Source organism: Coloeus monedula (genome assembly GCF_965178545.1).
Source record: "Coloeus monedula genome assembly, chromosome: 17".
In the NCBI taxonomy this organism is placed as follows: domain Eukaryota; kingdom Metazoa; phylum Chordata; class Aves; order Passeriformes; family Corvidae; genus Coloeus; species Coloeus monedula.
The window spans coordinates 5,433,381-5,461,152 of record NC_138797.1 but is presented as its reverse complement, the minus strand read 5'-3'; the positions used below and the strand labels follow the sequence as shown (position 1 = coordinate 5,461,152).

At 54.2% G+C, this 27,772-nt stretch overlaps 3 protein-coding genes across 5 annotated transcripts; all 3 read left to right on the top strand.

Moving 5' to 3' along the window:
* The first annotated feature begins 99 nt into the window (after positions 1-99).
* On the top strand, positions 100-7,041 carry DBNDD2 (dysbindin domain containing 2). The gene is made up of 4 exons (XM_082292583.1): positions 100-231; positions 4,962-5,117; positions 5,543-5,686; positions 6,467-7,041. Exons 1-4 carry the CDS (start codon positions 189-191, stop codon positions 6,673-6,675), a joined length of 552 nt encoding a protein of 183 aa, XP_082148709.1. The 5' UTR covers positions 100-188; the 3' UTR covers positions 6,676-7,041.
* A 1,978-nt stretch (positions 7,042-9,019) lies between these two features.
* On the top strand, positions 9,020-14,357 carry PIGT (phosphatidylinositol glycan anchor biosynthesis class T; the record flags this gene model as incomplete). The annotated part of the gene is made up of 12 exons (XM_082292658.1): positions 9,020-9,206; positions 9,583-9,760; positions 10,595-10,722; positions 11,195-11,295; positions 11,450-11,536; positions 11,787-11,874; positions 11,949-12,046; positions 12,345-12,510; positions 12,594-12,794; positions 13,317-13,482; positions 13,590-13,673; positions 13,806-14,357. 12 exons carry the CDS (start codon positions 9,020-9,022, stop codon positions 14,056-14,058), a joined length of 1,737 nt encoding a protein of 578 aa, XP_082148784.1. The 3' UTR covers positions 14,059-14,357.
* A 2,702-nt stretch (positions 14,358-17,059) lies between these two features.
* BLCAP (BLCAP apoptosis inducing factor) lies at positions 17,060-24,885 on the top strand. Of its 3 annotated transcripts, XM_082292944.1 has the most exons (3): positions 17,060-17,297; positions 18,394-18,559; positions 23,280-24,885. In XM_082292944.1, exon 3 carries the CDS (start codon positions 23,369-23,371, stop codon positions 23,630-23,632), a length of 264 nt encoding a protein of 87 aa, XP_082149070.1. In that variant the 5' UTR covers positions 17,060-17,297; positions 18,394-18,559; positions 23,280-23,368; the 3' UTR covers positions 23,633-24,885. The 3 variants fall into 3 exon arrangements, with proteins under 3 accessions (XP_082149070.1, XP_082149071.1, XP_082149069.1); XM_082292945.1 differs by lacking the exon at positions 18,394-18,559 and having other exon boundaries at positions 23,285-24,885; XM_082292943.1 differs by lacking the exon at positions 18,394-18,559.
* The last annotated feature ends 2,887 nt before the right edge of the window (positions 24,886-27,772 follow it).

Here is a 27,772-nt window from a genome sequence, read left to right as displayed (position 1 = left end):
GGGACCCCGGCGGGGCAGCGGGCGGGAGGCGCGGCCGCGGTGCCGCGGTGATGGGCGCGCCGGTACCGCCCCGTGCCGCGCCGAGCGCCGCCCCGCAGCGCGGCTTGGGAGAGCGGCGGCGGCGGGGGGGGCCCGCACTGAGCCCCGTCCCCCCGCCCGGCCCGGCCCGGTCCGGTCGCAGCAGCCGCATGTCGGGCCCCGGGGCGCAGAGCCGCAGCCGGCGGCTGCCCGGTGAGTGCCGGTCGCGGGGTGGGCTCGGCGGGATGGGAGCGGGGCACCGCACCGGGCGGGCGGGCAGGGCTGGGGTGCCATATCCCCTCCATTCTCCCCGCAGCGTCCACCTGATGCCCCTGGCAAAGCGGCTGTGCCCCACCTGCCGCCCCCGGAGCCTCCGGCCCCGGCCGCCCCCGAGCCCCCCGATGCACCAACCTGCTGCCGGCCCCGCTGCCCGGCTGCTTGTAGGGCAGGGGCTGCCCGCGGAGCTCCGTGCCTGGGACGGGGATGCTCGGGGACCGGGGGGATTTGAGGGACACCTGCTTGGGAAGTGGCAGAGCTCGGGAACCTGTTGGGTCACGGGCTTGTTTTGAAGTGGCATCGGCAGCCCTGGGAGCCCCGTGGCTCCCGGAATGAGCGGATCCCCCCATACCCGCAGGGCTGAGGATGCTGAGCAGAGCAAACTCATTGGCGAGCGGCGGGGCGAGCGGCAGCCGGGGGACCGGGGCTTGTAGAGGAGCAGCCTGCCAGGGACCGTGCCCGGGTCGTGCCTGCCGTGCCCCGGGCACCGCGCTGCCCCGTTCTCGTGCTTCTCCTCGCATGAAAGGAAGCAGGGCCCCGCAAATAGCAGGGTCTTATGACACAGCCTCTGCCGGGGAAGGAGCTCCGGGCGGCAGGGAAGGATATTTTTAGTGCTGAGACGCAGGGGATTTGGAGATCGCTCGGAGGAGTGCAGGCGATGAAACCACGGCACACACAGGGGTTACGAGGTGCCATGTCCTCTCTCCCAATTCCCCCCCCGCTGCTTTTCCCAGCAAGCAGCCCTGCCAAAACCACTGCCTTCCTCGCACTCGCCTGGTGCATTTCCTCTCATCAGGACTACGGTTATTTTTTGCTGTGCTGCAACACGAGGTCAGACGTGCCGATGGAGAACTGTGCAGGGCATTAACACTCAGGCAGCCGGCGTCTGAGCATCCCATCTCTGCACGGCCTGACCCTGCGTGATTCTCTGGGGCACTGCCAGCTCTCCCCACCAGCCGCTTCTCCCAAGGCTGAAGGAGCTGAAAGCCCTTGAGAGTTATCCTTGTTCGGCAGGGGTTGTGCTGGGGCAGGGTGACAGGGAAAGGCTTGCCTTCTCTGCACAGCATCCCAGAAGATGCTGTGGCAGCTGCGGAGCTGCATCGTCCCCCACCCATCTCCTTGCAGACTTTGGGGGGGGGAGGAAGGTACATCCTGGCAAGCTGGGAGCAGTGGGGCATACTGGGCTTCTCTGGAGGAGCAGAGTCAGGGGTTTGGGCTCCAGGAAGGCTCAGGGAGAAGGGCAAAAGCCAGCCTCCTCCAGCTCTTTCATGCACCAGGGAACTGACCACTTAAACTCTGCTCACCTCCCCAGCACCTGCTGCTCCTTTCCACAGCCCATATTATTTTTCAGGACCTTCTTTAAATCCCTTGAAATCTCTGCAAGATATTGCAGAGCTGTGGCCTCAAGAAAAGGCCATTCCCATCCTCTCTTGGCCTTGTGCCTTCACTAACAATCCTTCTCCCAACCCAAACACACCCCTCCTATTTACCGGCACAGAGGGGGGTGTGCCGGGATCCCGTTGGCCATGAAGGATGAAAAGAGCATCCTCTCCCAGCAGAAAGGCGGCTGGGTCCGAGTACACTCAGCTGGTGCTCCCAGCACCCTCCAGCCCTGTCTGGCCCCTGCCCCATCCAAACTGCATCCCAGGAGCTGCTCCTCTTCCAGCCTGCTCTGGCAAAGGTGCGGATGGGAGAGCTCACAGAGCTTTGCCTCTCAGCCAACCCTCCCACGCCTTTCCCCACCACAGCGTGGCCACGAGCCCACACAACGCGAGGGGTGGTGGCTCCTCGGTGCGCCCTGGCAGGGCAGAGGGACCAGTGGGGCCATCGTCCTCGCTCACAGCTCACCCACCCTGCGGGCATCTGCCTAGGAGCAGGTGAGAAGGAAATCCCTGCCCGCCCTTCCTGCGGGGGATCCTGCCCTGTCCTGCCCGCCAAAACTCTGCACCAGTGTTTGGCCCCAGTTCCTCTCCGAGCTGCGCTGGCGAATAAGCCGTGAGAGCCGGAAGGATCTGAAGGCAGCGGGGCGCTCGGAGCCGCTGCAGCCGCGCTGGGCGGTTCAGCCAGCGGGGCAGAGCCTGGCTCTGAATGTTGATCAGCCTCCAGCCCCTTGGCTGAGCGGGCTGTAGTAATAACCATGACAATAGTAATAAAAGCCAGGCCACCAGCAGGTACCGACAGATCCCCCACGGTGCACAGGGGCCGCATTGTGTGTGCGAACGTGTCCCGCGGTGGGAACATGCCAGCCGGATGAGACAATCTCCGCGACTGACAGCCACGGAGTGTGACCGGCCGTCACATGGGGAAGGGCCGCGGCAGGGAACGCCGCGCTCCTTTATTTCGCCGGCGAGGGTTGCCGGGGGGCAGCCACACTAGCAGGGCTGTTCGCTCGCCCTGGGCCCAGAAGAGCCCTGCGAGGGGGGAAGGCTCCATCCCCGACTCTCACCGCGGTCACGGGTCAGGCAGGGCCAAGCACAGCCCCAGCTGCTGTCTCGCTGCCGGCGTTCCTTACATAATGGGATCTCAGTGCTCGTGCCCAACTCCCCGACCAGAGCTCGAAAACAAGTTCATAAACAGGTCCTGCTAATTTCTCCCTCAAGAGAAACCCTGGCGCCCACAGGAATGCTGCCACCAGCAGCCGTCATCGCTCTCCCCAAGCACACTTACTGCGAGTATCGGTCACGTGCCGGGGAGAGAGCATTTACAGCCCAGATCAGCCACATTCATGGCACACAGGACAGCGCCCAAGAGCATTTCGGTTCATTTTGTATTTGCACTGCACGAGGATTTGGACACTCTGCTCCTTACCTCTACACTGAGGTCCCTTTGGCAAGATGTCCCATGGAGAGCTGGTCTGCCACCCTGAATCCCGGAGCCAGCACAGCCTCTGCCCTGAGCCCAGCCTCCTTACAGCTGGAGCACCATGGGTTCTCCTCGGAGTGGTGAACTGCGGCAGTTTGCCATGGATTCAGCACAGCTGGGCCGGGGAGCACAGCTCTGCCTGGGACAGCCAGCTGCTAAAGGGAGACAGCTCCATAACTGGTGCCTTGATCACTCCCTTCTTGTCCCTGGCTTCATTCTGTTCTGCACACAGCACAGAGAGGCTGGAGATTTTGCTGTACCCCAGCAGCACCGGGCTGCAGCCACCTGCTGAGGCAGCTTTTCCGGGAGGAAAGGTTCACTGGCACCACCATGCTGGGCCCTGCACAGCACACTGAGCCTCGGCACCAGAGCAGGCACCAGTGCTTTGGTCAGACATACCAAGGCAGAGACCCCTTCGGGCAGCCTGGATTGTTGCCCCAGGCAGTGCAGGAAGACGCTGAGCAGCCAGAAGAAGACCAGAGCCTCTTCCAAGGGAGTGTGTGGTGAGTCGCCCTGAGTCACGGTGCATTCCCACGTGGTGCTGCCAGCACAACCCAGCCCGCTGGGGCAGGCACCTGCAGATGATGGGGTTTCACTGAAGGATGCCCCAGAAACGGGATACAGAGAAGCCCTGGAAGAGCTCTCAGGAAGATGTGACATTGATCTCCACGACATCTCACCAGGCTCACCACCTTTCTCCTATGTGAGTCCTGTGCCACTCCATGCTGCTGACAGCCAGCTCCCCTGCTGTCCTTGCCCCTGCCCCTGTTCCTGCCAGACAGGGTGGGGATACTGCTCCCTCTGTTCCCTCCTGCCCAGCCTGGAGGAGCAGAGGGTTTGGGCTGTGCTCAGGCAGAGCACAGGATGTTTGTTTGGTTTCCTTGGTTATTACACCGCCTGCTCCAATAATCACATTTTCCTTGTGCCGGTTGGGCCAAGTGCAGCAGAAAGGAAATGTGGAATGGCTGAGGTCAAACACCAGCCTGGGAACAGCTGGGGCCACCAACCACAGCCTCTCTGTGCCACTTGGGTCCTTGCTATTTTGGGTACCCAGCCTAAAAGCGAGTTACCAAGAGCAGAGATATAGCAACATGCTCCTTCAACAACAGCCCAAGGGCTCCCATCGCTTCCTCCCGTGAGCTGGGGACAGAGGCACCGGCGGTGAACTGCGTGAGGAATTACAGGAATGAAAATGTTTGTGCAGGCAGAAGCCAAGCTGGCTGTGAGCGGGGATGTGAGTGGGAGCCTGCGAGCGTGGGTGCGGCTGCATTTATAGCGACGGTGGTGGCGGGGGTGTGCACAGGCAGTGCTGTGCACGGGCAGGGGTGACAGGGTTGCCAGTTCCTTTTATTCCTTGTGCATTCTTCAGCCCAGAAAGCCTGGAGCACTAAGGCCAGCTCTTGACCCTGTGAGTTCCCCTGCTCGTTAGCATTCACAGACAGCCCTCTGTTTGGTAGCAGGGAAACTGAAACTTGAACGTGTGCAAACTGCTGCTGATCTCACACCAGCTCCCTTTCCCCCTTGACAATTCCCTTCAGCTGTTGTGAGCAGAGTGTATGAGCTCCCCATTCCTGGCTGCCCTGCACCTCAGGGGTGGAATCTGAGGCTCCAGCACAGCAAGTGCTGGTGACGCTTCCGTTCTGGTGTGTAACATCTATCCATGGTGACTAAATCAATGTGTGCTGGTAAAGCAGAGCAGAAGGGAACCACCAACCATCCAGCACAACCATGCAGTGTGAGCTGGGACAGGCAGAAGGGCTCAGACAGCCCTGCCTAGTCCAGCTCTCTTCACCTTTACTCCCCAGCTGACATGGAGCAGGCCCAGCGGAACCTGGATGCAGAGCAAATGCAACAGCAGCAGCTGAAACTACGGGACCGGCAGAAGTTCTTTGAGGAGGTTTTCCAGCATGATGTGGATTTCTTCTTCCCAATGTCTCACCTGCAGATAGAGCACCGGAGACGTACGTGCTGTGGGCACCAGCATGGGGCTGGGGGTGTTTCAGGGGACAATGACACAGGGGGTAGGGATTGGTGGGACATCCCCAGTTTAAACAGGACGTGCATGCCCTGCACCAAGATGGGACAACACTGGCTGCATGTGGGTGTGCTGTGGATTACTCACACCCCTTAACCGAAGGCACTGTACCCAGGCTGGCGCCCTGTAGAGTCTGACTTCGGGCAGGCTGCATTTTGGAGCAGGGACAAGGACTGCAGTGACACAGCAGGGGTTTCCAGAGGAAACATGATTTTCCTGGGGACCTCTTACCAGCAAGTAGAATTCAGTTCCTTGTGGCAAGGCTGGTCTCCCTCCTCAGCCTGCACAGGGCTGATGGTGCCCTTTGCTTGGCACTATCACTCACCATTTCACTGGCCTCTGTCTCTGCAGCCCCCTTAGGCAGCATTTCCTCCATGGAGGTGAATGTGGACATGCTGGAGCAGATGGACGTGCTGGACCTGTCAGACCAGGACACTGTGGATGTGTTTCTGGGCTGTGGGACAGAGGAGAGCAGCATTGTTGGGTCCCTGCCAGGTATGTGCAAGTCCCAAACCCTTTGTGGGCCAGGCTGGAAGCCCTTCCTGCCCCCCATGCCCACACGACTCACTCCTCAGCCCCGGCCACCCTGTGGGCAGATCCACACCCCCCCAAAGGCAGACACTGGGGCTCGGTCTGTGAGGTTGGAGGGACCTCATACTGGGCTGTTCCACATCAGTATCCACCTCCACAGCCCACACATACAGACCCCTGTAAATACCTTATGCTGCAGAAGACAGAAGAGCCCAGGCACCTCCCAGAGTCTGTGGGTCAAATTCCCTTATCCTGAAGCTTCTCTGGAGCAGCCAGTGCCTTGTCACAACTCCCAAGGTCCCCACCATGCTGTAGAGCTCGTTGTGCTGAGCAGGAAGGCTGCAGAACCTCTCCACCTCCCAGCTAGACCCCAGGGACCTGGGCTGGGGTCTTCAGGGAAACCATGGGGTGCCAGCACATTCCTCCCTACTCACACACTGTAATGAGGTCAAACCAAAAGTCTCCTCGCCTGCTGCAGCCAACAGCCTCACACAACGTGGCTCTGAGCTGTGTTTCAGGCAAGATGGAAGAAGCTCCACTGCCAAAAACGGGGAAGGAATGTGCAGCAACTGGCCTGAGCCAAGCCGGGGGTGTGAGGTGGGGAATGGCTGCAGCAGCCACATGGGGAGAAGTCAGGAATGCATAGCTCACTGAGGAATTAGTCTTGCAGGGGCTATCCATGAAGCTTAAGCAGCAATAAACCTCCAAAAGCCTTTTTCGTTGTCATACTGCTCTCTTCTCCAGGGGCAGATGCCAGCCAGTGCCCAGAGGAGATCACCCTGCAAGTGCCCAAGGCAGCCGAGAGCAAGTCTCGCATTTCCTCCACGTCCTCCGCCTCCACGGATTTGAACAGCCTGGACACCAGCGAGGAGGGGGCCGAGACCCCTGTGGTGCAGTCGGATGAGGAGGACCTGCAGGAGGACAGTCCCAAAGAGCAGGTGGTGAGAAGCTAGCAGCCAGCTTTGCCCTGCTCCCAGCCTCCTCCGTACGGACTTGTCAGCCCAGAAGAAGGAAAGCTGCTGGTGCTCAGTAAATCCCACCCTGGACTGCTGCCCTGCCAGTGGGGAGAGATGGTTTTCCTCTCCTCTCCCTCCACGTGTTCTTCTGGCAGCCAAAGGAGATGGATAGGGGTATTGTAAGCTCCCAAAATTAACTCTTCAGGCTTTGCTGCTAACACTCCCTGCTTCATCCCCCCCCCAATATGCTCAGCATCCCACAGCCCCACCTTTCCCAGAAAGCCATCCCTTAGGATCCCAGCTCCCCCTGCCCTACTGACAAAGGTTCTGTCCAGACAAGCACTTAATGATGGCACAGAGAGAAATAACACTGATCTAACCAAGCAGTGGGTGTGTGTGTCATTGGGAGAAAACAGCATGGGGGATGAGGGTTCAGAGTGGATTGCAGGACAGAGAGCAGTGCAAAGCCAGTGTGCTCACTGTGCCATGCAGGAGCAAATGAAACCTCCTGTTGCACAGGCTGGGGATGGTTCCTGCACCCAGGGCAGGAGCAGACAGCACAGACCTTGGCAGAGAAGGGCTGGTGGTACAGCAGGTCACGATGCTGAGCAACTTGGGCTCTGCCTCCAGGATGGAGAGAGCCACACAGACGCAGCTGGCCTGAGCAGGCCTGGGGTGCTCCTGACCTGGAACCACCAGCCATGAGCACACTGGGGACTTCCCACGCAAATGGGCTGAGCAGAGAACACCAGCAGCTGCTCCCCCAGTGCTGCCCCACAGGAGTGAAGTACCACCTCACAGCCCATTGTGCTTGGTCTCTGCAGGCCAGGCCAAGAAGAGTTGGGCACAAAGCTGGCCACAGGCCCCTTGCCAGTATCAGCACTTGCAGGCCACCAAAGCACTGTCCCTGCTCCTGCCTCAGCACAACCGTGGTCACCACGGGGAAAGGAGCCTGGGAGATAAGCAACAGAAGCCAGGGAATGCTCCTCATCCTGGCTGCTTCCCAGGGGGTGTGGAGACATTACTGCACTGCTCCTGTGTCAGCCAACACTTTGTGAGACCAACTGGAGTGCCCCATATCCAAGTGCAGCATAAATAAATATGTTGCACGTGCTGCCTGAAGACGGGAAATTGATCAAGAAGAGAAAAAAGGGCCAGGATCCATGACTTTTCAGATCGTAGCACAGGGACTTCCCTAACTAGGTACAGGGTAATTAATAGCTCTGAGTGGATGTTTTTACCTTTAATTTGGCTGATCACTTCCAAAATGCACCTAAACCTTTATTACCTACCAGTATCCTGTTGCAAGGAGTTGCCCAGTGTAAAAAAAAACCAAAACCAACAATATTATGTAAATATGCCCTTTTTTTTTTTTTCTGGGCATGCTGACTTTCTAGTTTTATGTGATGCCATTAATTAGCAACACGGGAAAAAGAGATATAAAGTAACTGTATTCTTTACAACTACTGAATCACATCGTCAGTTCCAAGTTAATGTTGCATGACTACCTTAGCTCTGAGCAAGTAAGTGGGTAATCAACAAGTCACAGCAGCCGGTAAGTGACAACCACACGACGTGATAATTTTTATGCTTATTTCCTGCTGGAGCAAATCATCACCATTCTCAAATCATCACCGGGAGAATAGGAGATGGTGTGAGCTCCATCGGACCGTCACCGCCGGCGCTGCCTTGCTGTGGCTGCCGTTCCCTTCCCCGCGGGGCGGCCTCGGGCCGGAGGATGCTGGAAGCGGGGCGCTCCCGGATGGCTCTGCACCCGGAGGTAGACGCTGCCCTCCGGAAAGGAGACAAGGAGCGAGGGAGAGCCGTCAGCCGCGGGAAGAGCTGGAAGAGAGATCACTTCCCTTGCTAAGATGGGAAGTCACCCGGGGACAGACCACAGTCCTCGCAGCATCCTCGGGCACAGCCAAGCCCTGCTGGGAACCACCCAAGCTGCGGCCGCGCCAGGGCTTCCCCTGCAGCAGCAATTTCAAAGTGGTGGGAGGGAGCCCTCGGGGAGCAGCTTAGTCCCCTCTCAAACCGCCAGAGCAGGCCCCGACGATCCCTATGGGTCCCTTCCAACGCAGAATACTCTGCGGAGAATACTGTGCGGTTCTGTGAAAGCGGTGGCGCTCGCTGCTGGGCTCGGAGCACGCGTAGGCACAGCCAGGCTGGCGCGTCACCCCGCGGAGGCTCCAGGCTCGCTCCGTTCAGCAGCTCCCGGTCCCAGGCCGGGACAGCCCCGCGGCCCGGCCGAGGGAGCGTCTCCATGGCACCCCCGGAAGCGGCGCCATTGGCGGCGCGGGCGGAAGCGGAAGCGGCGCGGGGCGGGGCGGGCGGCGGGATGGCGGCGGCGCTGCTGCTGCTGCTGCTGGTGGCGGCGGGGCCCGGGCCCGGGCGGGCGGGCGCGGGGCGGGAGCGGCGGGACGCGCTGCGGGAGGAGCTGCTGCTGAGCCCGCTGCCCACCGGCGACGTGGCCGCCACCTTCCAGTTCCGCACGCGCTGGGACGCGGACCTGCAGCGGGGCGCAGGTAGGGCGGGCCCGGCCGGGGCGGACCGCGCCGCTATTGGCTGGTCTGGGGGCGGACCGGGCTGTTATTGGCTGGGGCGCGGCGCAGGGGCGGGGCTATCGCGACGTGATGTTTGCATCGAGCGATGACGTCAGCGGTGCGAGTGACGTCAGAGGCGGGGTGAGGAGCAGGGACAGCGCAGAGCGGGGCTGTGGGGACAGAGGGTTGCGGTGACATCACACGAGAGGGCTCGGGGCCGTGATGCAAGCGGGCTGTGTGTGATGGTGCAAGCAGAGGCAGTGTCGTGGTGGGTGATGTCATGTTTGGGCAGGCCCTGGTGCGATGTCAGGGGAAGGGATCAGGGGATGAGATGGGCAGGGACTAACGCTGCCCACAGTCTCTCACTACAGGCTCTTCCCAAAGGCACTGGGGCGGCTGGTGGCAGCGCTGGGCGTGAGGGAGCTCCACCTCGCCCTTACCCAGGGCTTCTGGCGCACCCGGTACTGGGGGCAGCCGCCCCTCCAGGCACCCGCCGGCGCTGAGCTCTGGGTTTGGTTCCAGCCCACAGTCACCGAGTAGGTACCCCAACCATGGATCTGTCCCTCTGGGTCCCCTCTGTGGCCACTGCTCCCAGGAGCTGTTGCTCTTCTCTCATGAGGCAGCCACAGTGTGTGAGCGGGCCTCCTGGTTTGCAAAATGTCTGCTGGAAAGAAGAGCCCAGGAGTAGCTCTAAAAAACACAGAACATATCCCCATCTGTTCACAGGACAGGATGTGGTGCTGAGGGCAAAACCTTGTTCACTAAAGGACCAAGTAATTCCCTTGTGGGCATCTGTGATGACAAACCCCTTGCTACACTAATACAGCAGGACTATATCTTGACCTCTCATCCATGACTCACATCCTTTGACTCCCATCCAGTACCTGTCACCATCTCCCTTAGCACACCACCCCTGTTCAAGCTGCAGCAGCCCTGTGAGGACTCAGCTCTCTCCTCCCTAGAAGTGTCCCATTCCTTGTCTGCTGGTCAGGTCAGCCTTTGGAGCTGCACCAAGGCATTGCTTGAAGTCTCAGAGCCCCTTCCCCATTCACACACGTCACCTCCTGCATGCTCCCTGCTCCCCTGGCCTCTCTCCTCACATACCAGCTGTGCCCACTGCCGTGTCCCTTGGCTGTGTGATGCCTGTGTGTCCCTGCTGTGTGTCCCTGCTGTCCCCAAAATCTAATGTGTTAAAATAAAATACCAAGAGAGCTGGGGAGTGCAAGCCCAGCAGCCTCTCTGCCCACTCCATGCAGCTCCTGTAATCCAATGTGGTCACCCCACTGTATTTACTAAATATTACTGATTTAATGCTTGTTGTTCCAGGGATTTGAGCTGCTGAGTAATTTCTGCTATTTGTTCTCACACAGTGTTGACAAAGCCTGGAAAGAACTGAGTAACATCCTTTCGGGAATATTCTGTGCTTCTCTCAACTTCATTGACTCGACCAACACAGTGATTCCAACAGCATCCTTCAAACCCCTGGGCTTAGCCAACGGTGAGCCTGGCTCTGCCCTATCACTCTTGCCTCTCAGTTTAGTTCTGCCCCATGCCACTGCCAAGATTCCAGGTGCAGGTCCTGCAACAAGTCTGGGTCTGGGTGTGTACAACAGGGTCCATTAACCTCCTCCTGGAAGCATTTCCTTTCCCCACACAAGGCTTAGGTCTGAACAGAGGAAACCCACAAGTAGAACATGGCAGATACTCCCAGGCCCTTACCTGTCTCTCTGAAAAGTATTTTATATAACAGTAAGAACTAAAGGATTTAAGGCACTCAAGAAAAAAACTGCTACAATATATCCTTACCTATTCTTTCCAATCACTCTGAACAGAGTGGGATCTACTTCTGATGGAGGTCCTGGCATTTCAGGCATACTGAGAGGGTGATGGGCTGTGGGGTGGAACAGATCTGCTGCTGTCCTCACACCTGTAGCAGTACCAGGCTGCTGACCCTCCCTGTCCCTGCCCAGGGACAGATCACCATCTCCTGCGTTACGCTGTCCTGCCCCGGGAAGTTGTCTGCACAGAGAACCTCACCCCTTGGAAGAAGTTGCTGCCATGTGGCTCAAAGGTACAGACAAGTCCTGCTGCCTAACTGGGCCACTCCTGATGGACCTGGGCTCCCAATAGCAATCCAGGAGCATGCACTGGGAAGTCCCAGTGGGGCCTTTCTCTTGGGAGCAGAGGACAGGGCAGGGGCTGAGTTTCTCCTTTGCTTCCTGCAGGCTGGGCTCGCTGTGCTGCTGAAGGCCGAGCGCTTGTTCCACAGCAGCTACCACTCACAGGCAGTGCACATCCGCCCCGTCTGCAGGGTGAGTGCTGGGCTCAGCTCCCTCCCTGAACACCCCAAGAGAAAATCCAAAGCCACCTTGTCACATTGCAAGGAATCACACTGGTTTGCCCAGCTACCCTGTGGTGGGTTCACTGTGTCTAACAGCTGTCATCCTGCTTCTCTGGTCACCCCCATGGGAATCTTGCAATCCTGGTGGAGTTCCAGCCCCATCCTGGTGTCCTGCCCCTCTAGAAGGTGTGGTCAGAGCTGCTTGTCTCTTTCTCATCTAGGATGCCTCCTGTCTGGCAGTGTCCTGGGAGCTCAGACAGACCCTCACTGTGGTCTTTGACTTCTTTTCCAGTGGCCAAGGAAAGAAAGGTAAGCTTGATAGCTGTGCTTGAGTGCTTCCAGTCTGCAGCACTTGACCTGCTACCTAACCTTCCTTCTCACAGACTGGTCCCTCTTTAAGATGTTCTCTCGCACGCTGACTGACTCGTGTCCTCTGGCATCGCAGAGCAAAGTCTACGTTGACATTTCCCCTAAGAACAAGGTAAGCTCATGGGCCAGAGAGCATGCCCTCCTCCCTCAGTTCAGCCACTTCATCTGGCTCTGAAACATCCTCGCCTCCATCCCCTGCATGGCCTGGCCCCTGGAAACCTTCCAGGGCTGATGAAAGGAGATTTCCTTGCTCTGAGCAGGGCTGAGGGGATGAGCCTGGTGGTGTTAGCAAGAGCACGGAGCTGGCTGTTGGGTGGGAAAGCTCAGGGCCACCTGGAGGGACTTTGCCCAGTGCTGCCAGTTTCTTCAAGGGGCACTTTTTCCTTTCATGATCCATTTGCTTTCCTCAGGAAAAGGAGCTACTGGAAGTGTCCCCCCCTCCAACATCTGTGCATGAAGCTATTGTCCAGGGAGACAAGAAAACCTATGCTGTCTATGACCTGCTGAGCCCCTCGCTCTTCAACACATCTCGCAGCCTCAATGTGCAGCTGAAGTGGAAGCGGCCCCAAGACAGCTGTGAGTGAGCAGAACTTCATCTGCACCAGTGGCCAAGGCTCCAGGGCTGAAAATCACCCCACTCCTGTCCTTCTCTTCCACAGCAGAAATGCCCATTCCCACACTCCATGCTCAGCGTTACGTGGGGGGGTACGGGCTGCAGACCGGGGAGATTTGTACCCTCATCTACAACACTCACCCCTACCGGGCCTTCCCCGTGATCCTGCTGGAGACTGTGCCCTGGTACCTGCGGCTCTACGTGCACACCCTGACTATCACCACCAAGGGGAAGGAAAACAAGCCAAGTAAGTAAATCCTCCAAGGAGCACATGCCACTCGCTTCCCTTGGCATGAGTGGCTCATTCCAAAGATGGTTTAGTCCCTCCCTCAGGCCCCAGTGATCCCTGGGAAACTGGATTGTGAAACAAAACATCTTGGGATGTTTTCCTAGCCTCAAGTTCAGTGAGGCCAGCAGATGAGACCATTTAAGTTTGTTCTATTTATAAGAGGCACATGGATGGTGTTTGGTAATCCAACAAGGGTCTAAACCAAGGTGATTTAATTTTTGTAGCACAGGAAGCTCAATTTAAAACTGATGCCTGGGTTTTATTTTGCATTTATACCTTTCCTTATGAACACCTGAATTTCACAGGTCAGTAGCTTTAAAAACCAGCTAAATTTAGCTTTAACACATGCTTTTTGCTATGGCTACATCTTCACTTGCCCAGAAAACCTCTCTCAGGACAGTGGAAGCAGGAGCACCCACCTCATGGGAGATGTCCAGGCAATGTGAGACTGGACAATTGCCAACATCTCTTTGGGATTAGGTTACATCCACTACCAGCCAGCCCAGGACCGGAGACGGCCTCACCTCTTGGAAATGCTGATCCAGCTGCCAGCTAACTCCGTCACCAAGATCACAATCCAGTTTGAGAGGGCCTTATTGAAGTGGACAGAGTACCCGCCTGACCCCAATCACGGCTTTTATGTCGGGTAGTGACATTCCTCAGCTCCTCATCCCTTTCTGGGCCTTGCTGCCCAGGTCTCTGGGGAGGTTTTTGCTGTCAGGACTGACACTGGCGTGTTCTTTGTGCCCTTAGTTCATCTGTGCTCAGTGCCCTGGTGCCCAGTGTCACTGCGATGAAGGACATGGATGTGGAGCAGAGCCCTCTCTTCACCTCGCTGTGAGTGTGCTTGTGCTGGGAGCAGGGCTGTGCCACAGCCTGAGGGCTGTGGCTGCTCTCATCCTGTCTGGTGAGCACAAAGCAATGGGTCCTGTGCAGGCTGACCCCCCCATTCCTTCTTCCACTCTCCAGGTTTCCTTCCTCTGATGGCTCCAGCTATTTTGTGCGCCTGTACACGGAGCCACTGCTGGTGAACCTGCCAACACCAGACTTCAGCATGCCCTATAACGTCATCTGCCTCACCTGCACCGTGGTGGCCGTGTGCTACGGCTCCTTCTACAACCTGCTGACCAGAACGTTCCACGTGGAGGAGCCGAGCCGGGGCGGGCTGGCCAAGCGGCTGGCCAACGTCATCCGAAAATTCAGAGGGGTACCCCCACTCTGAGAGGAACCAGGGCAGCCAGCACTGCCTACAGAGCTCTGTGGGGAGACTCGGGGAGCAGAGCACTGCTGCCTCTTGTCTTGCTGGAAGCAGCTTGTTCTGTTTTGCTGCCTGGACCTCTCTTTGGGATCCAAAAAGCTGAGACATCACTTCCATTGCTAGGATGGGGAATGGCTCTAAGCCCATTGACTACTGAACTGCACTGCTATGGGATTGGGAAAATTAAAAGACTTCTGTTTGGGAGAGGTGTAACTTATGTGCTGGGAATGGTGCTGGAAGTACACTTGAGTGTTTTTTATGTTTGTGCTGCTTCTGTTTGGTTTTACTTTCTCAGCCCCAAAGGCAGAGTTGACACTCTAAGACTGAGCTGCCAAGTGTGTAGCACGCTGCCTGATCAGCTGGGATTTGATGCAGGCAGGACCGGGCAAGGGGGTTTGATCTGCAGCAAAGAGGGATTTATCTGCTCTGACATCTCACCTTTCACAATTGCTACATTTCACAGATGTGTCCTGTCACACTTTGCCACATTTAAGCTGGTTTGCAAATTAATTGTTGGCCACAGTGTACGTCTGTCCCCTTAGCAATGGCAAGGCTTTATTTTCTTTCACAGGAAAAAGCTTCTCTTGCTCACAACTTCTATTTGCAGCATTTTGAAACCCCCTCCACCTGCTCACCCCTCTGCCACAGCACAAGATCCTCCTCTGCACCCATGATGTCCCCAGAGGTTTGGGGAGCCTTGGCTCAGCAGACTCTGAGTGCTGAGCTGCAGCCAGCCCTAGGTTGGGAATGCAGGAACACCAGTACCACTGTGCTCCTCAGTTATTTTCTCAAAATACAAATTACCACCTTGTGGTTCACACAGAGCAGCGGGAGGTCAGTGGTGGTGCTGCTTGGCCTCTGACAGTGCTTTCAGGGGTACGCCCTTTCCATCTCAGATGTGGCTTTTGTGATTGGAACAGACACTGCTTACAACCAGCTAAACAAAGCACAGGGAAATCTTTGGAAGAAATATCCCCCAGAACCAAAGCAGAGCACAGCCAGCGGTCATTTAAAAGCTGCTTGAACAGAAAGACCATAAAAACCCCGTGGCCTCCTGTGCTGCACAGAACAATCTGTTCCCACTGGCCTGGGATTACCTTTCCCTTCCCTGCCAGAGAAGCTCTTTACTCTGCAGCTCCTTACAGATCCACTCCACTGGATGGCTCCATGCAGCCTGCAGAGCCTGCTGAAATAGGAGTTTTGGATGATCCCTCTCTGTTCCTGCTTGCTGGAAAAGGTGCTACGGGGCTGGGAGCTCACGCTGCTTCCAGCTACAGCTCTGCCAGCCAGGCTTCAAGTGCAAAATGGAATTTCTTTATAGAAAGCTGGAACTACAACCTAAACCCAAGCGAGCACGCAGCTCTCACAGCAGGGCAGGAGTCTTAGGCATGAGGGTCCACATTGCAGTTTGCAAAAGGATTTGGGGAGCTCAAGTTGTTTCAAGCTGGATCCAGTATAAATCCTGCAGACTGCAAGCAGCAGCATGTGCTGGAGCAGCTCGGAGCAGCCCAGTTCCCTGGGTGAAGCCTGCTTGCTGCTGGTGTTAGGTGGGATCCTGAAAGACCCCTGAGTGGTCATGGAATGCCACGGGAATCATCAGCCAGCACCTACCATCAGAGCTGGCATCAGCCAAGGGCTTTAGGGCCATTCCCATGCAGTGCCATAAAACAGGAATTTTAAGCACCCCATAAAGAGGTGAGCCCAGAATAACGGCAGAGCAGAGGGAAACTATTCCAGGCTGGAATCACGCCTGCCAGGCCATTGGGAGAGCAGGTCTTATCACACCCATCAAATGCACGGGCCAGCCAAGTGGAAAGCTCTGTGGGAAATGTGGGTGGCCCTGCAACTGTGGCTGGGTGGGTTTGAAATGGCTGTGAAAATACCAAATCTTGGTATTTGGGGTTGGTTTTGTTTTTCCTGGACTGTTTTTCATCTTTCCCTTAGGCTCCCTTGGGGTAGCCAGTACAGGAGAGACATGGAGCTCCCAGAGGCGAGTCCAGTGGAGGGCTGTGAAGATAAGGGACTGGGGCATCTCTCTTACAAGAAAAAGCTGAGGGAGCTGGGGCTGTTTAGGCTGGATGAGAGATGACTGAGATGGGACCTTATAAAAGCCTGTGAGCAGCTGCAGGGAGGGTGTTCTGAGAATGGAGCCAGGCTCTCCTGGGTGGTGCTGAACAATGGCATGAGCTAACAGGAACTGAAACACTGGAAGTTCCACCTGAACATGACAACTTTACTGCGTGGGTGACTGGAACAGGCTGCCCACTGAGGTCCTTCCCTGGAGATATTCCCATGCCCCCTGGACACAATCCAGAGCACTGTGCTCGAGGGTACCCAGCGGAGCATGGGGGTGGCTGGATGGCCTGAAGTGTTCCCTGCCAGCCTTGCTGTCCTCCGTGGCTCTGTGAAGCAGCCCAGGGTGCAATGGAACGTGTGAACACAATTGTATAATAACCACAGAATATTCTGAGTTGGAAGGGACCCTCCAGGATCCCCAAGTCCAGCTCCGCACCCTGCACAGGGCACCCCCAGAATCCCACCCTGTGCCTGAGAGCGTTGTTCAAACGCTTCTTGAACTCAGACAGGATCACTGCTGTGACCACTGCCCACGGGAGCCTGTTCCAGTGCCCAACCACCCTCTGGGTGAAAATCCTGTTTCTGATCTCCAGCCTAACCCTCCCCTGACACAACTTCAGGCCATTCCTCGCACCCTGTCACTGGTCATGACAGTGAAGAGATCGGAGCTGCCCCTCGTGAGGAAGCTGTAAGCAGCGATGAGCTCTCCGCCTCAGCCTCCTCTTCTCCAGGCTGAACAGACCAAGTGCGGCTCATGACAAGAATAAACACAGAAATCTTTTCACAAAACAAGAATACGGCCAAGGCCGCCTCCCAGAGCCGCCCGCGGAAGCGCCGCCCGTGCCGTGCGCAGGCGCAGCGCCCCCCGCGCATGCGCAGCACCGGCCCCGCTCCGCTCCGCGCCGCGCGGGGCTGCCCGGAGCCGCCTGACGGAACCGCCGCTCCCCGCGCCCCCGGTCCCGCAGCAGCAGCGCACCGGGGCCGGGAGCACTCCCGGGGACAGCCGGGCGGCCGCGTGGAGCCTGCGGGGCGTCCCCCGGCTCCCGGGCGGCCTCTCCCTCCCTCCCTCCCTCCCTCCCTCCTCAGGGCGGCCCCGGGATGGCGGCGTGAGGCGGCGGCACGGCGCGGTGAGTACGGGCCGGGGAGCGGCGGGGGCCCAGCCGGTGGGCTGGTGGAGCGGGGGGGACCCTGCGAGCTTCGGGGGTTCGGGGAGAAAGGGGGGAAGGTTTCTCCGCTGCGGGGGAGCCGCGCGCTCGCAGCCCTGCGTGCGCCGGGATGGAAGAGGCTTCAGCCGACCCTGAGCTCGGCGAGGTCGGTGCCGGCATGGAAATAACAGCACTGTGTGTGCCCTCCCCTCCTCTCCTTCTGCTCTCGTAGCGCTCTTCAGCGCCTTCTGAAAGGAAACCCGGGCCCGTTTCTCCCCAGGGCAGCACAACGCTCTGAGACAAGCTTTTGTCCAGGCAGCTGGACTGGGATGGGCCGCGTGGGTCCCTTCCAACCTGTATTCTGAGATAGTCTGTGAATACAGTGCTCTGCAGTGCTGTTGTGCCCAGCCAGGCACCCTCCCCGAGCCCCCATACATGCTGTGAGCCAGCTACAAAGTGAGTTCACAAGCTGTTCTGTCATACGAACATGGCTCGTGATATCCCAAACATGCAAGTGCAAGAGGAGAGGAAAAACAAGCTCTTAAAAGCAGTCCACAACATGCTGAACTTTCCCATACTTCCTTGGTACTGAAACATTTCAATGGACCTTGCGAGTACTGTTCTAGTGCAGTAACCTTTGTCTTTCCAAACTATAGGTCATAACTCCTCATAGCTGCCCAAACAGCATTTTTGCCTCTCTTAACCTGAGATGCAGAAAACATCTTTATCAGGCTGTATTTGGACCTCTGAAGCCCGGTGAAGGCACAAAAGGTAGAGAAGCGGTCCAAATTAAAACTTCTTTTCTCAGGGAACTTGGAATGGGCCTGGAAGTTGTGATCTTTGGCAGTTAAAGGCAGAAGGTGGGAATCAGGGCCTCTGAACATGAATTAACTAGTACAAATGAAATCAGTAATACTTCAGGTGACAACTGTGACTACTGACGTCTCTTCCCACTACAGAGCTGGCTGATGTAAACTTCTGCTCCTCTGACTCCTGGTGATTTCCAGGCCCATTCCAAGTTCTCTGAAAAAAACAGTTAGTTTTAGTTTGGATCTCTCCTCTGCCTTCCTGCTCACAGGTGGAGGAGGATTCATCCTGGTGCTGTGAGGGCACTGCAGTCCATATGCAGTGGGCGCTGCCTCTGGAGAAAAGCTAATCCACTCCCCATCAGTAATGAAGCTCAGAGAGCAGCTTTGGAAGTGGTGAAAAGAGTGGCTCAGCAGAGAGCCTCCACTTTTCACCAGGTGAGTTGCTTTGGCATGTGTCTACCTTGAGAAATCAGAATACTAACCCCTAGGCTTGGTTAGTCAAGGATTTGTTGCTCTTTTTGGAAACTGCTGTGATTACACTGCACCATTTCTGAGTCTACATCAAGTGTCCAAGGCATGATCCAAGACTAGGATAAGATCTTTGCCAAAAACTGTAGACTCACTCTTTCCAGCTGAGTCATACCAGCAGATAAAGCTTTTAAAAAAAATTGAAATAATAGTGGCAGGGCTAAAAAAAAACCCTGGAGAAGTTAACCCCTGCTGCAAATAGGTCTTAAACTTTGAGCAGTTACGGTTCTTGGGTTTACGACAGAGTGTTGGCATCTGGGAATTTGGTCTGCTGTTGCTTTTCTTAGCTGAACTCTTCAAACTTGTCACTTGATAGTTCTTCACCTCTCTTTTTGTCCCAGTGTTTGGATGTTGTGTCTTTTTCAGCAGCTGTTTTGGATGCTGTGTGATATTTGAGTTGGTTTTGAACACAGGCCGGCAGTATGAGGCACTGCCCACACACATCAGTTAATAGTTGTGACAGGGTTTTTGATTCAAACAATTTTAAGCAAACAGGTCAGCACTGTAGGTAAGAAACAAATCCCTGAGGCTTACTCTTCATTTTATGTGCCCTGGATAACTGGAGAGACTTTTATCTAACCAGTGTGGCTTTATGTCGTAAGCAGAGACTTCAGCTTTTGGGAAAGGGGGAGAATGGCACCAGCACACCCCAGTAAAAAGGTTACTCAGTGTTTCATTGCAGACCTTTCAGCTGGCAGCCTGGGAGACTCTTTCTGTAGCATCTGCTGGGGGAGTTCCGTGTGGACAGCACTGGCTTAAAGGCTGCCTTAGCAAGGTCTGAACAAGCTTACCCTTGAAGTGCTTAGGGAAAGCTGGCTGATTATTCTCCCCTTCCAGGGTAAATGACTTAAAGAATTCAAACATTCTTGAGAAAGGTACCGACTTGGTGTTGGCATACTGATGTGTCAAACCAATGGTGTAGGAACACCTCTGGCTGTGTTAATTGCTGAGTTAGTTTGTAGAATATGAAGGAACAGCTTCCTTGAAGGAACAGCTCCTCAGATGCATTTATTCCAAAAGGTGACTGATCCATTGCAAAGCAGTGCATTGTGCTACTCACTCTAGACCTGTCATAATTGAAGTTTTGCTCCTCCCTGGAAAAGGTGTGCTGCTGTCTTTACACTGGAATTCCAAAATCCTCCCCACAAACATACACGAGTAGGACGTGAATATTTTTGGGAGGGAAGATGACAGCAGGAAGGGCTGGGAATGCAGTGGAAGCCAACTAATAAGCATGTGGAAAAGTATTGGTGCTTGCTTACTAACGAGGTGTGCAGGGAACCTCCCCTGGCTGTTCCTCTGCCTGCAGGAACTGGCAGGAGGAGGTTCTGGCAGCACGTGGAGATCAGAGCCATCTGCTGCTGAGGGGTCTGAAGTGAGTTCAAGTGGCTCCACGAGCTGTGGAGGGGCAAAAGGAGGCAGTGGAAAGGAGCCATCAGGTAAACACAAGTGGCCACCAAATCAGATGACAAGAGGAACAGCACAGGAGCAGGTCTGAGGATAGCAGGACACTGGGGTGGCAGAGGCAAGAGGTGAGTCAGGCAGGGGAGAACAAGAGCAACTGGTTAAGGGAAAGCAGGATGCAATTGTGAAACCAGTTCTCTTGGGTGACAGGTAGTTATTTGCTCTGGAACATGGTAATCTTTGGCTTGCATTGTGAGGAGGGGACAAAGACAATGAGGTAGGAATCTTTAATTTGCACGTTTCACCTTGCTTGAGAAATCAGGCAAAACTGAATACTGTTGTGGCTTCCAGTAAGGATCTGCCTGTCCTGGGCACAAAGGAGAATGTTCCTTGCTCACTAAAGAGTTGATAGCAGGAGGTGCTGTTTCTCTTTGATCAATAGAGTGGAAAGAAAACTCAGTCTCATTGCCAGCTGTACAAAGAATCTGTAGTGAAGAGCATGTATCTTACTAGTGGAAAGTCTCTCAAGGGAGATAGAGCTGTAGAAGCCTTCAGTAGTAGGTACTTGATCTAGGACCAGCTGTGGGATACAGCAAAGGGTCCTCAGCCTTTAACTGGTGGGTGGTGAAGGGGCACGTGAAATTACAAGCAAACTGACTACAAAGAGCAACTGTGTGAACGTCTGCATTTATCAGAAATCCAAGAGGTTTGCAGGTTGAAGGGCATTGACATTGAAACTTCATAGGAAAAATAACCATTAAATGGTTCTTTATTCTGCGGAGTGGTTGCATTGATTGCTACAAGCAACTGGCTCTTGCAGGAAATACTAATATTTAAAAATGACTAGTTCTGAGATGGCTTTGTGTTTGGAGGAAGTGCTCAAGTAAAGCTTAGATGCTTAAAATCAACTCAGTGTTTAGACTGTTATTGTTAAGAGCATTGTAGGAGCGAGGAGTTCAGACAAAGTACAGAGTGTAGCTACAACACAAATTATAATTATTTTCTAACTGTAGTCAGTTGTGAAGTTTGGGCTAAAGGCTCAATAGTGATACATGACCCTATTAAAGCTGAGAGATTTGTGACATTAGTTCTGAAAAATTCTAGTGCTTTGTTTCAGCCTTGTGCTACGTAACAGACACATTCTTTACTCATTTCCTTGCTCTAGAGACAGAAAACCCAAAGCAAAGTAGGCACTTAAAACTAAAGTTTCAAGAACAGGTGACACAAATTGCCACAGAAGTCAAGCTGATGCAACTTAGGGCTGGATCTAGCAAAAACGTGACATGATGGTTAGGCAGTGATTTTTAATACTCAGTGTTTGGAGCACTTGTGAGAAAACAATTACAGGAAACTTCAAGAAAGGAACATTTCAGGAGGATTAAGGCAGCTGCAGATCATCAATTTAGTACAATTTTACTGCATTCAATGCAATCTGAACTAAAAAGTTGGATGATGGGGTTTAATTACTTTCCTGTTCAAATATTTGTTGTTAGATCTTTTTCTCTCCATTCTCCCCCTTGGAAAAAAGTTCTCCAATACTTCTGTGGTATTGTTTACTCCAGAAAGATCTGAGCAATTCACAAAGGCAAGCAGACAGCATGTTTTGTTATGAAATGAGTAATAGCTAATTCCAGTTTATAGATGCGGGAAGAGGCTTGGGACTAGACTTGCCCTTAAAGATGCAAGTGAGTGACCTGCCTAAAACAGGACTAACTGGGAGCTTCATTCCTGTGACTTGGCTTTATCTGTATTTCAGCATAAAATAACTTTTTCCTTACCCTTTGGCTACTGAGCTGCAGCTTAGTTTTACTAAGTGAACTCCAGCTGCGCTGTCTGCTGGAGAACACTCCCTTGCAGAAGCTTTAGCACACTGTACTTTCCCCAAATAATGTTTGTGCTGGTGGAGATGTTGGCCTGCATTTTCTTGTTAACATTAAAGTAAAATAGATCGTGCTGCTCAGGATGGCAGCATTTCCTGCAGCTGACAGCAGAGCCCATTGTACCTGTGAAACAAGTCTGACCTTAGTGTTCTTTTGGAAGAGAACCTCGTGTGGTTTTCTCTTGGCTTTTCCCTGCAATCCCTCATTCTCCCTCCCTTTGCCAGGAAATCCCTTCTCCTGCCAACAGGAGCCAGTGGAATGTGCTGTTTGTTTACATTCTCACTCCTTCATCCTACTAACCTTCCCACCCCCCAGTTGTAATCCTAACAGGCTCGCCTGAGCCCTTCATCCTTTTCTGAGGGAGCACTGCTCCATTGAGTAATTGCAGATACAAGGACTGCTGCAAGGAGCTGTTCCCACCAGATTCTTCTTAGCGGGAGTGAGGCTTTTATTGTTTTTAAAGCTATTTGAAATTCTTGAAGGTGTTTGTAGTGCTTCAAAGGAAAAAACAAAAGCACACAGTGTCACTGAGGTGGTTGCTAAAGGTAGAAGCAGGTTTTCTGGACTTGTAGTGTGCTACCATCCCTGCTTAGGAAAGCCCTTAAAGCTCAGTTTCTAGAGGGTTTTATAATAATCCAAGTGAGGAAATCCTGTGTTTACAGCACTTATGGAAATTGCCATTTTGAGCCTGTCCCCCCCCTTTGATCTATTCACATACTTTGTCTTATCTGACTTCAGCTGTTTGGCAAGGATTATAAATCCTTAAGCAGAGACTGTCCTCCCCTTTGTTTTGCAGCCTGGACACTGCCAGGGCTTTCCTGGGTAGCTTGATGTGTGGCTGGTCTAGTACTGTCCTGCTGGAAGACTTTATTGTTTGTGTGCAGAACAATTCCTTACAGTAATGCTTCCTTAACACTTCTCTGTAGCACCAAATAATTATTGCCCTTCAATTGCATTTCTTTATATCATCACTCAAGCCTTTGGACTGTCTCAGGTCAATGTGTGTAGGGAAGGCTGTGGCAGCTTGTTTTCCTTTCCATTTTCCCCTCTCCCTTTCTGTTCCTGTATTATGCTAAAAGGGTCTCACTTCTTAGCCTGGATAAAGGCCTGAGGAGCAGAGCACACAGGATACACTTCTACACCAGCATTAGCTGATCCTGTCCCCAGCTGAGTGGTTCAGAAAGCAAGAAGCTTTCCACCAGCTCCAAGACACCCCAGAATTTAGTACTGGCAGTTCAACCATCAGCATATGATGCTTGGGAGTAAATGAAGCTTTAAAAGAATGTCAGTTGATTTTTTTCCCTGCATTTCTCTGACAGTTTGACATTTTCCCCTCCCTGCAGAGCAGCCTGCCCTCGGGAAGAGTTGCTGGAACCCCCTTCTGGAGCACATCTGACTGCTACTGCCACGAGGCCCCAGCCAGCCAGCCACAATGTACTGCCTTCAGTGGTTGCTACCTGTCCTGCTCATACCCAAGCCCCTCAACCCAGCACTGTGGTTCAGTCACTCAATGTTCATGGGATTCTACCTGCTCAGTTTTCTCCTGGAACGGAAACCTTGCACAATTTGTGCCTTGGTCTTCCTGGCAGCTCTATTCCTCATCTGCTACAGCTGCTGGGGGAACTGCTTCTTGTATCACTGCACAGGATCCCAGTTGCCGGAATCAGCTCATGATCCCAACATAGTGGGCACCTAGAGAATCATAATCTTCCAGTCTGCTGAGGGCTCTTGTTTTGCTTTTAAAAAGGGGGTGGGGCTGGGGAGGAGGGGGGTGTTGGGTATGGGACTGGAGTAAGGACAGCCTGTTTCCTGTAACTGCGTGGACTAGAGTGGCAAATTCTTCCCACTCTGCCTGTGAAATTCGACTCGTTTACTGTGTGAACTCTGGCAGCACCACCTGCTTTTTTAGAAGCAGAAGTCTTTTTTTTTTTTTCTTTCCCGTATCACCGGGAACAGACACCAGCCCTCTCAACTGAGAACTGCAGGAAGCCTGAGCCTGCAGCCCCTGCCCAGCTGAGAGTGCTGCAGTTGTGTGTCACTTGTCTGCATTAGGCCGTGGTGGTCTAACTCAGGGCTCTTGGCCCACTGGTCCTGCTTGAATAGCTACAAGATTTTCTCAGTCTCTCTTTGTGGGGAGCCAGCCTTCCCACCTTGCTGATCAAGGGCAAGTGCAACAGCTCACAAATGGACTTGGCCAAAAGCTGCTGGAGCCAGAGGCAGTTGAGTCATCTCCTCCTGCTCAGCCTGCCAAAGAGATGTGTGCACTGCTGAAGTGCTTTCTGAACTCCGAATGCTCCAAGATCCCAGCCTGAAAGCCTCAGTTATGCTGCTGCTTTTATAAAGCCTCACAGGAGACTGTCTCTTCCCCTCTTCCTCTATGTCCTGGGTTTACCAAGGTGTTGACAGTTGGGATAAAGAATTGGCATGCTGCAAGACACAGGGTTTTGGAAGCCAGTGTGAACTTCACCCTACAAAACTCATGCTAGCCTGAGAGGCTGGGCGTAGGCAGGGCAGGAGAGGATCCTGAGGTGGAGGCATGGCTTGAAGCAGTAAATGCTTCAGCCATTTCCAGAGATAATGGTTTTGGGCCCGAGGTGACAGAAGGTGCTGGTGCTACTGACTAGCAAAAAAATGCCTGGTTGTCTCCAGCTTCCCTGGCAGAAGGATGTCAAGAATCCAAGGTGGTGGTGGGTCAGGCCTACAGCCTGGGGCAGAGGTTGGTTTGTGAGAAGCCTTAGAGGTTGACATAAAACACTTACCTCTAAACTTTGAAGGTTTCCCTCCCCTTTGCCATCTGTTTGTCTTTCCTTCAGTCTCCTGGTGGACAGCAGCAGAAGTGGCTGTTGCTGTCCTGAGGCAGTTCAAGCTATGAGGTTGTGAAACTTCCAGAGTATTGTTTGTTCATTGCACAGCTGTTCAAAATGTTTAATAAAGCTTTATAAACTTTGGTCTATGGCCTCCTGCCCAGCATGATGCATTGGCTGCTCACTGTGGATGCCTTAGCCCAGCAATCACGTGTCTCTGCATTGTTCTGTTCCTAGCACAGCAACCCCAAACAGTCTCCAGCAAGAGGCAGAGCCTGTTTGCTCTGTAGCTCCCAGTACTGACTCCTCTTGACTGTTTAACCTGACCATGGGCAGACAGGGAGCCAGACTGGCAATTCCTAAACAGCCTCCTCTCACAACCGGAAGCACCTCCTGTGTCGTGTGTTACCTCTCTGCACTTAGGTGACAGATTCCCCTTTTTCTGCTTACGAAATGAAACCCCTGAGCTGTGTCCTGGAAGCCACTAATCCCCAGCGCCGACAGGAAGAGTGTCTGCGGGGTGCCCAAGTGGTGTAAGGCCATCCCACAACACCTCCTCACCCCAGCCTGTCCCTCTGCTCAGGGCAGCCCAGCTGCCAGCCCATGCCCTGTGTAGAACGGGGAGAGACAGACTATGGGATCCAACAGCGCCCAGGAGCACCTGAGAGTGTTAAAGGGTGTGGGAGCTCTGCTGCTGGGGCTGAAACAGGCTTGGCTTTGTCCCGTGCTCTGAAGACCAGGTCCAAGTTGGAAAAAGTTCAGAGTCTATTAGTGTTTACACAATTTAAAAAAAAAAAAGTATGTGCCACATCAAAAATAGATGTGACAGCTCTGTCACCTGTCAGGTTGAGGGAAATCCCAGTAGCTGTCACATCAACTCAGGCATAAATAACAAATGGAAAGGAGAGGGGAGGGCACTCTTCGCAAGCCGTGGCACAGCTGTGCTCTGAGCTACTTTTAAGTTTCAATATATTTAAGCTAATGCACTCTGTTCTGTCAAGAGTACACTTTTGTTGCTCACTAGCCAAGTTGCACTTTACAGCAATTTAAATAAATACTAGCCACAAAGCCAGACAACCCTTTGGATGAGAGCGAGCCCTGGCTTTGTACGTGGGGTTCAGGACAAGGCACAGCTGCGGGCTCTTTTCTTTCTGTGAGACCCAGCTCGAGAAGAGCACTTCAAAAGAGGGAGGCTGCAGGACAGCTTTCAGTGGGGCAAGAAACCTCCCAGCCCTAATGCAGAGAAGGAGCACTCTTTGATATGCACACAGCCCTCCCCAGCACACTCTCTTACCTTCTTTAGGGCCCTGAGATACCATCTTCATTTTAAAGATAGAAAATTAAAGCAACTTTGTCATGGTCAGACAGAAAGCCTCGGGCAGAATGAGGAACCCAACCAAGTCTCACATCCCATGCTAATGCCTGGTTCGTCCTTCTCCATAAAGAGACCGTGAAAAACCAGCCTGTGACTGCAGAACAGGTCGAACCCGATGGCTTCTGAAGAGCAGCATCAGAGCGTCCCTGTTCGTGCACCACAGATGGGGCTGAGCCTGGACAGACAGAGCCGGAGTGCTCAGCCAGGCGTTTGCCAGCTACATGGAAAAACACTCACATGAGATGTTTTGCCCCTTCTCTGCCAGAACAACAGTGGGGTGGCTCTGTCCCTTGGGATCCTGGGGGGCACCATGGGGTCTCTGTGTGGGGACCGCATTGGTGAGCAGCTGCACCAGTGACTAAAAGCAGTGGGATATAGAACACAACCACTGTGCTGTGCCAGACCCCACTGAGCCTGGACGCTGCCTGCAATTGTCACTTGACACTTTGGCACTGAGTGAGTCTCATCACCTTGCTGAATTACAGAGTGTCCATCTGCCTGATGCTCCCTAGATACAGGGAGCTGGAGCCTTAAGCTGTTCCTTTGTCTTTCCATATGAGGGAGAGATAATTTTCTTTTCTAGGTCACATAACAGATCAGTGACACAGCAGGGTCAATAAAGGAAAAAAAACCAAAACCCAGCTCAGGCTCCAATCCTTAGAGATGCAGCTTGGCTCAGGCAGTCCTTGGACTCCTCAGTGCAGCCTTAGGGTGCAGAGGCTTTTCATACTGCTCCTCAAGCCTTCTCAGGGAGAGGAAGCATCCCCAGGATGAGCAGCTGGAATACCACAAGGCTTGCCATGATATGGATTTTTGAACCTTAGATCTGCCTGACATCCATGATAGTGCAGATCTTAGGATCTGATACTTGGGAGTTGAGCTCCCCAGCACTGCTTGGGGTGCAGGTGGGAATCAGCCTGCTCTCCCAGCATCCGCCTCTCATCCAGGGATCTTGCTGGGTGATCTGTGCCTCCTTGCCTGGATTCTCTTCCTGCTCACCCTGAGACAAGCCCACAACGTGGCCTTACGAACAGCAGCAGCCAGAGGAAAGAGGTTGATCCCATGGAGGAGCCATTTGGGCTGGAAGCACCCACCAGTGGGCTCAGGGAGGCAGCCGAGTCCAGAGGCTTGTCCCCTCGTGCTGTCCAGCCAAATCTCCTGGGCCAAGGAAACCACAAACATCGCTCAGGGTCACAGGTAGCCCTGCCCTGCAGCATTTCTCTGACATCAGGTGGTTTCCCAGCCGTGGGAGGTAAGCTACAGTCCGTTAAGGACTTTAGCCCTCCCCTCCAGAGCCTGGAGATTAACCCTTGGCAAGAGGGTTTTGCTACTCTGCCAGCAAAGGCAAATCCTCTGATAGTAGGGCAAGGGAGAGCAGCTCAGGTGCCACCCACACCTGCTGCTGGAGGAGATGACATCCAAGTGACAGCAAGCTGTGTCCTCTAAGTCAACACATGCTGGCAGCCTCCTGTCCACCCCTTGTTTCCAGTGAGTAACAGGCACTGGGAGCTCTGGTGGCACTGTCAGCAAAACCTGAGAGCCTGACACAGGGGCACAGTCCTGCTGTGACCCAACCCTTTAACAAACAGCACCTGCTCCTGCCCCAGGAGACCTTCTGCTGCGTTTTGGCTGTGGGAGAGACCCCAGACCTCAGGAT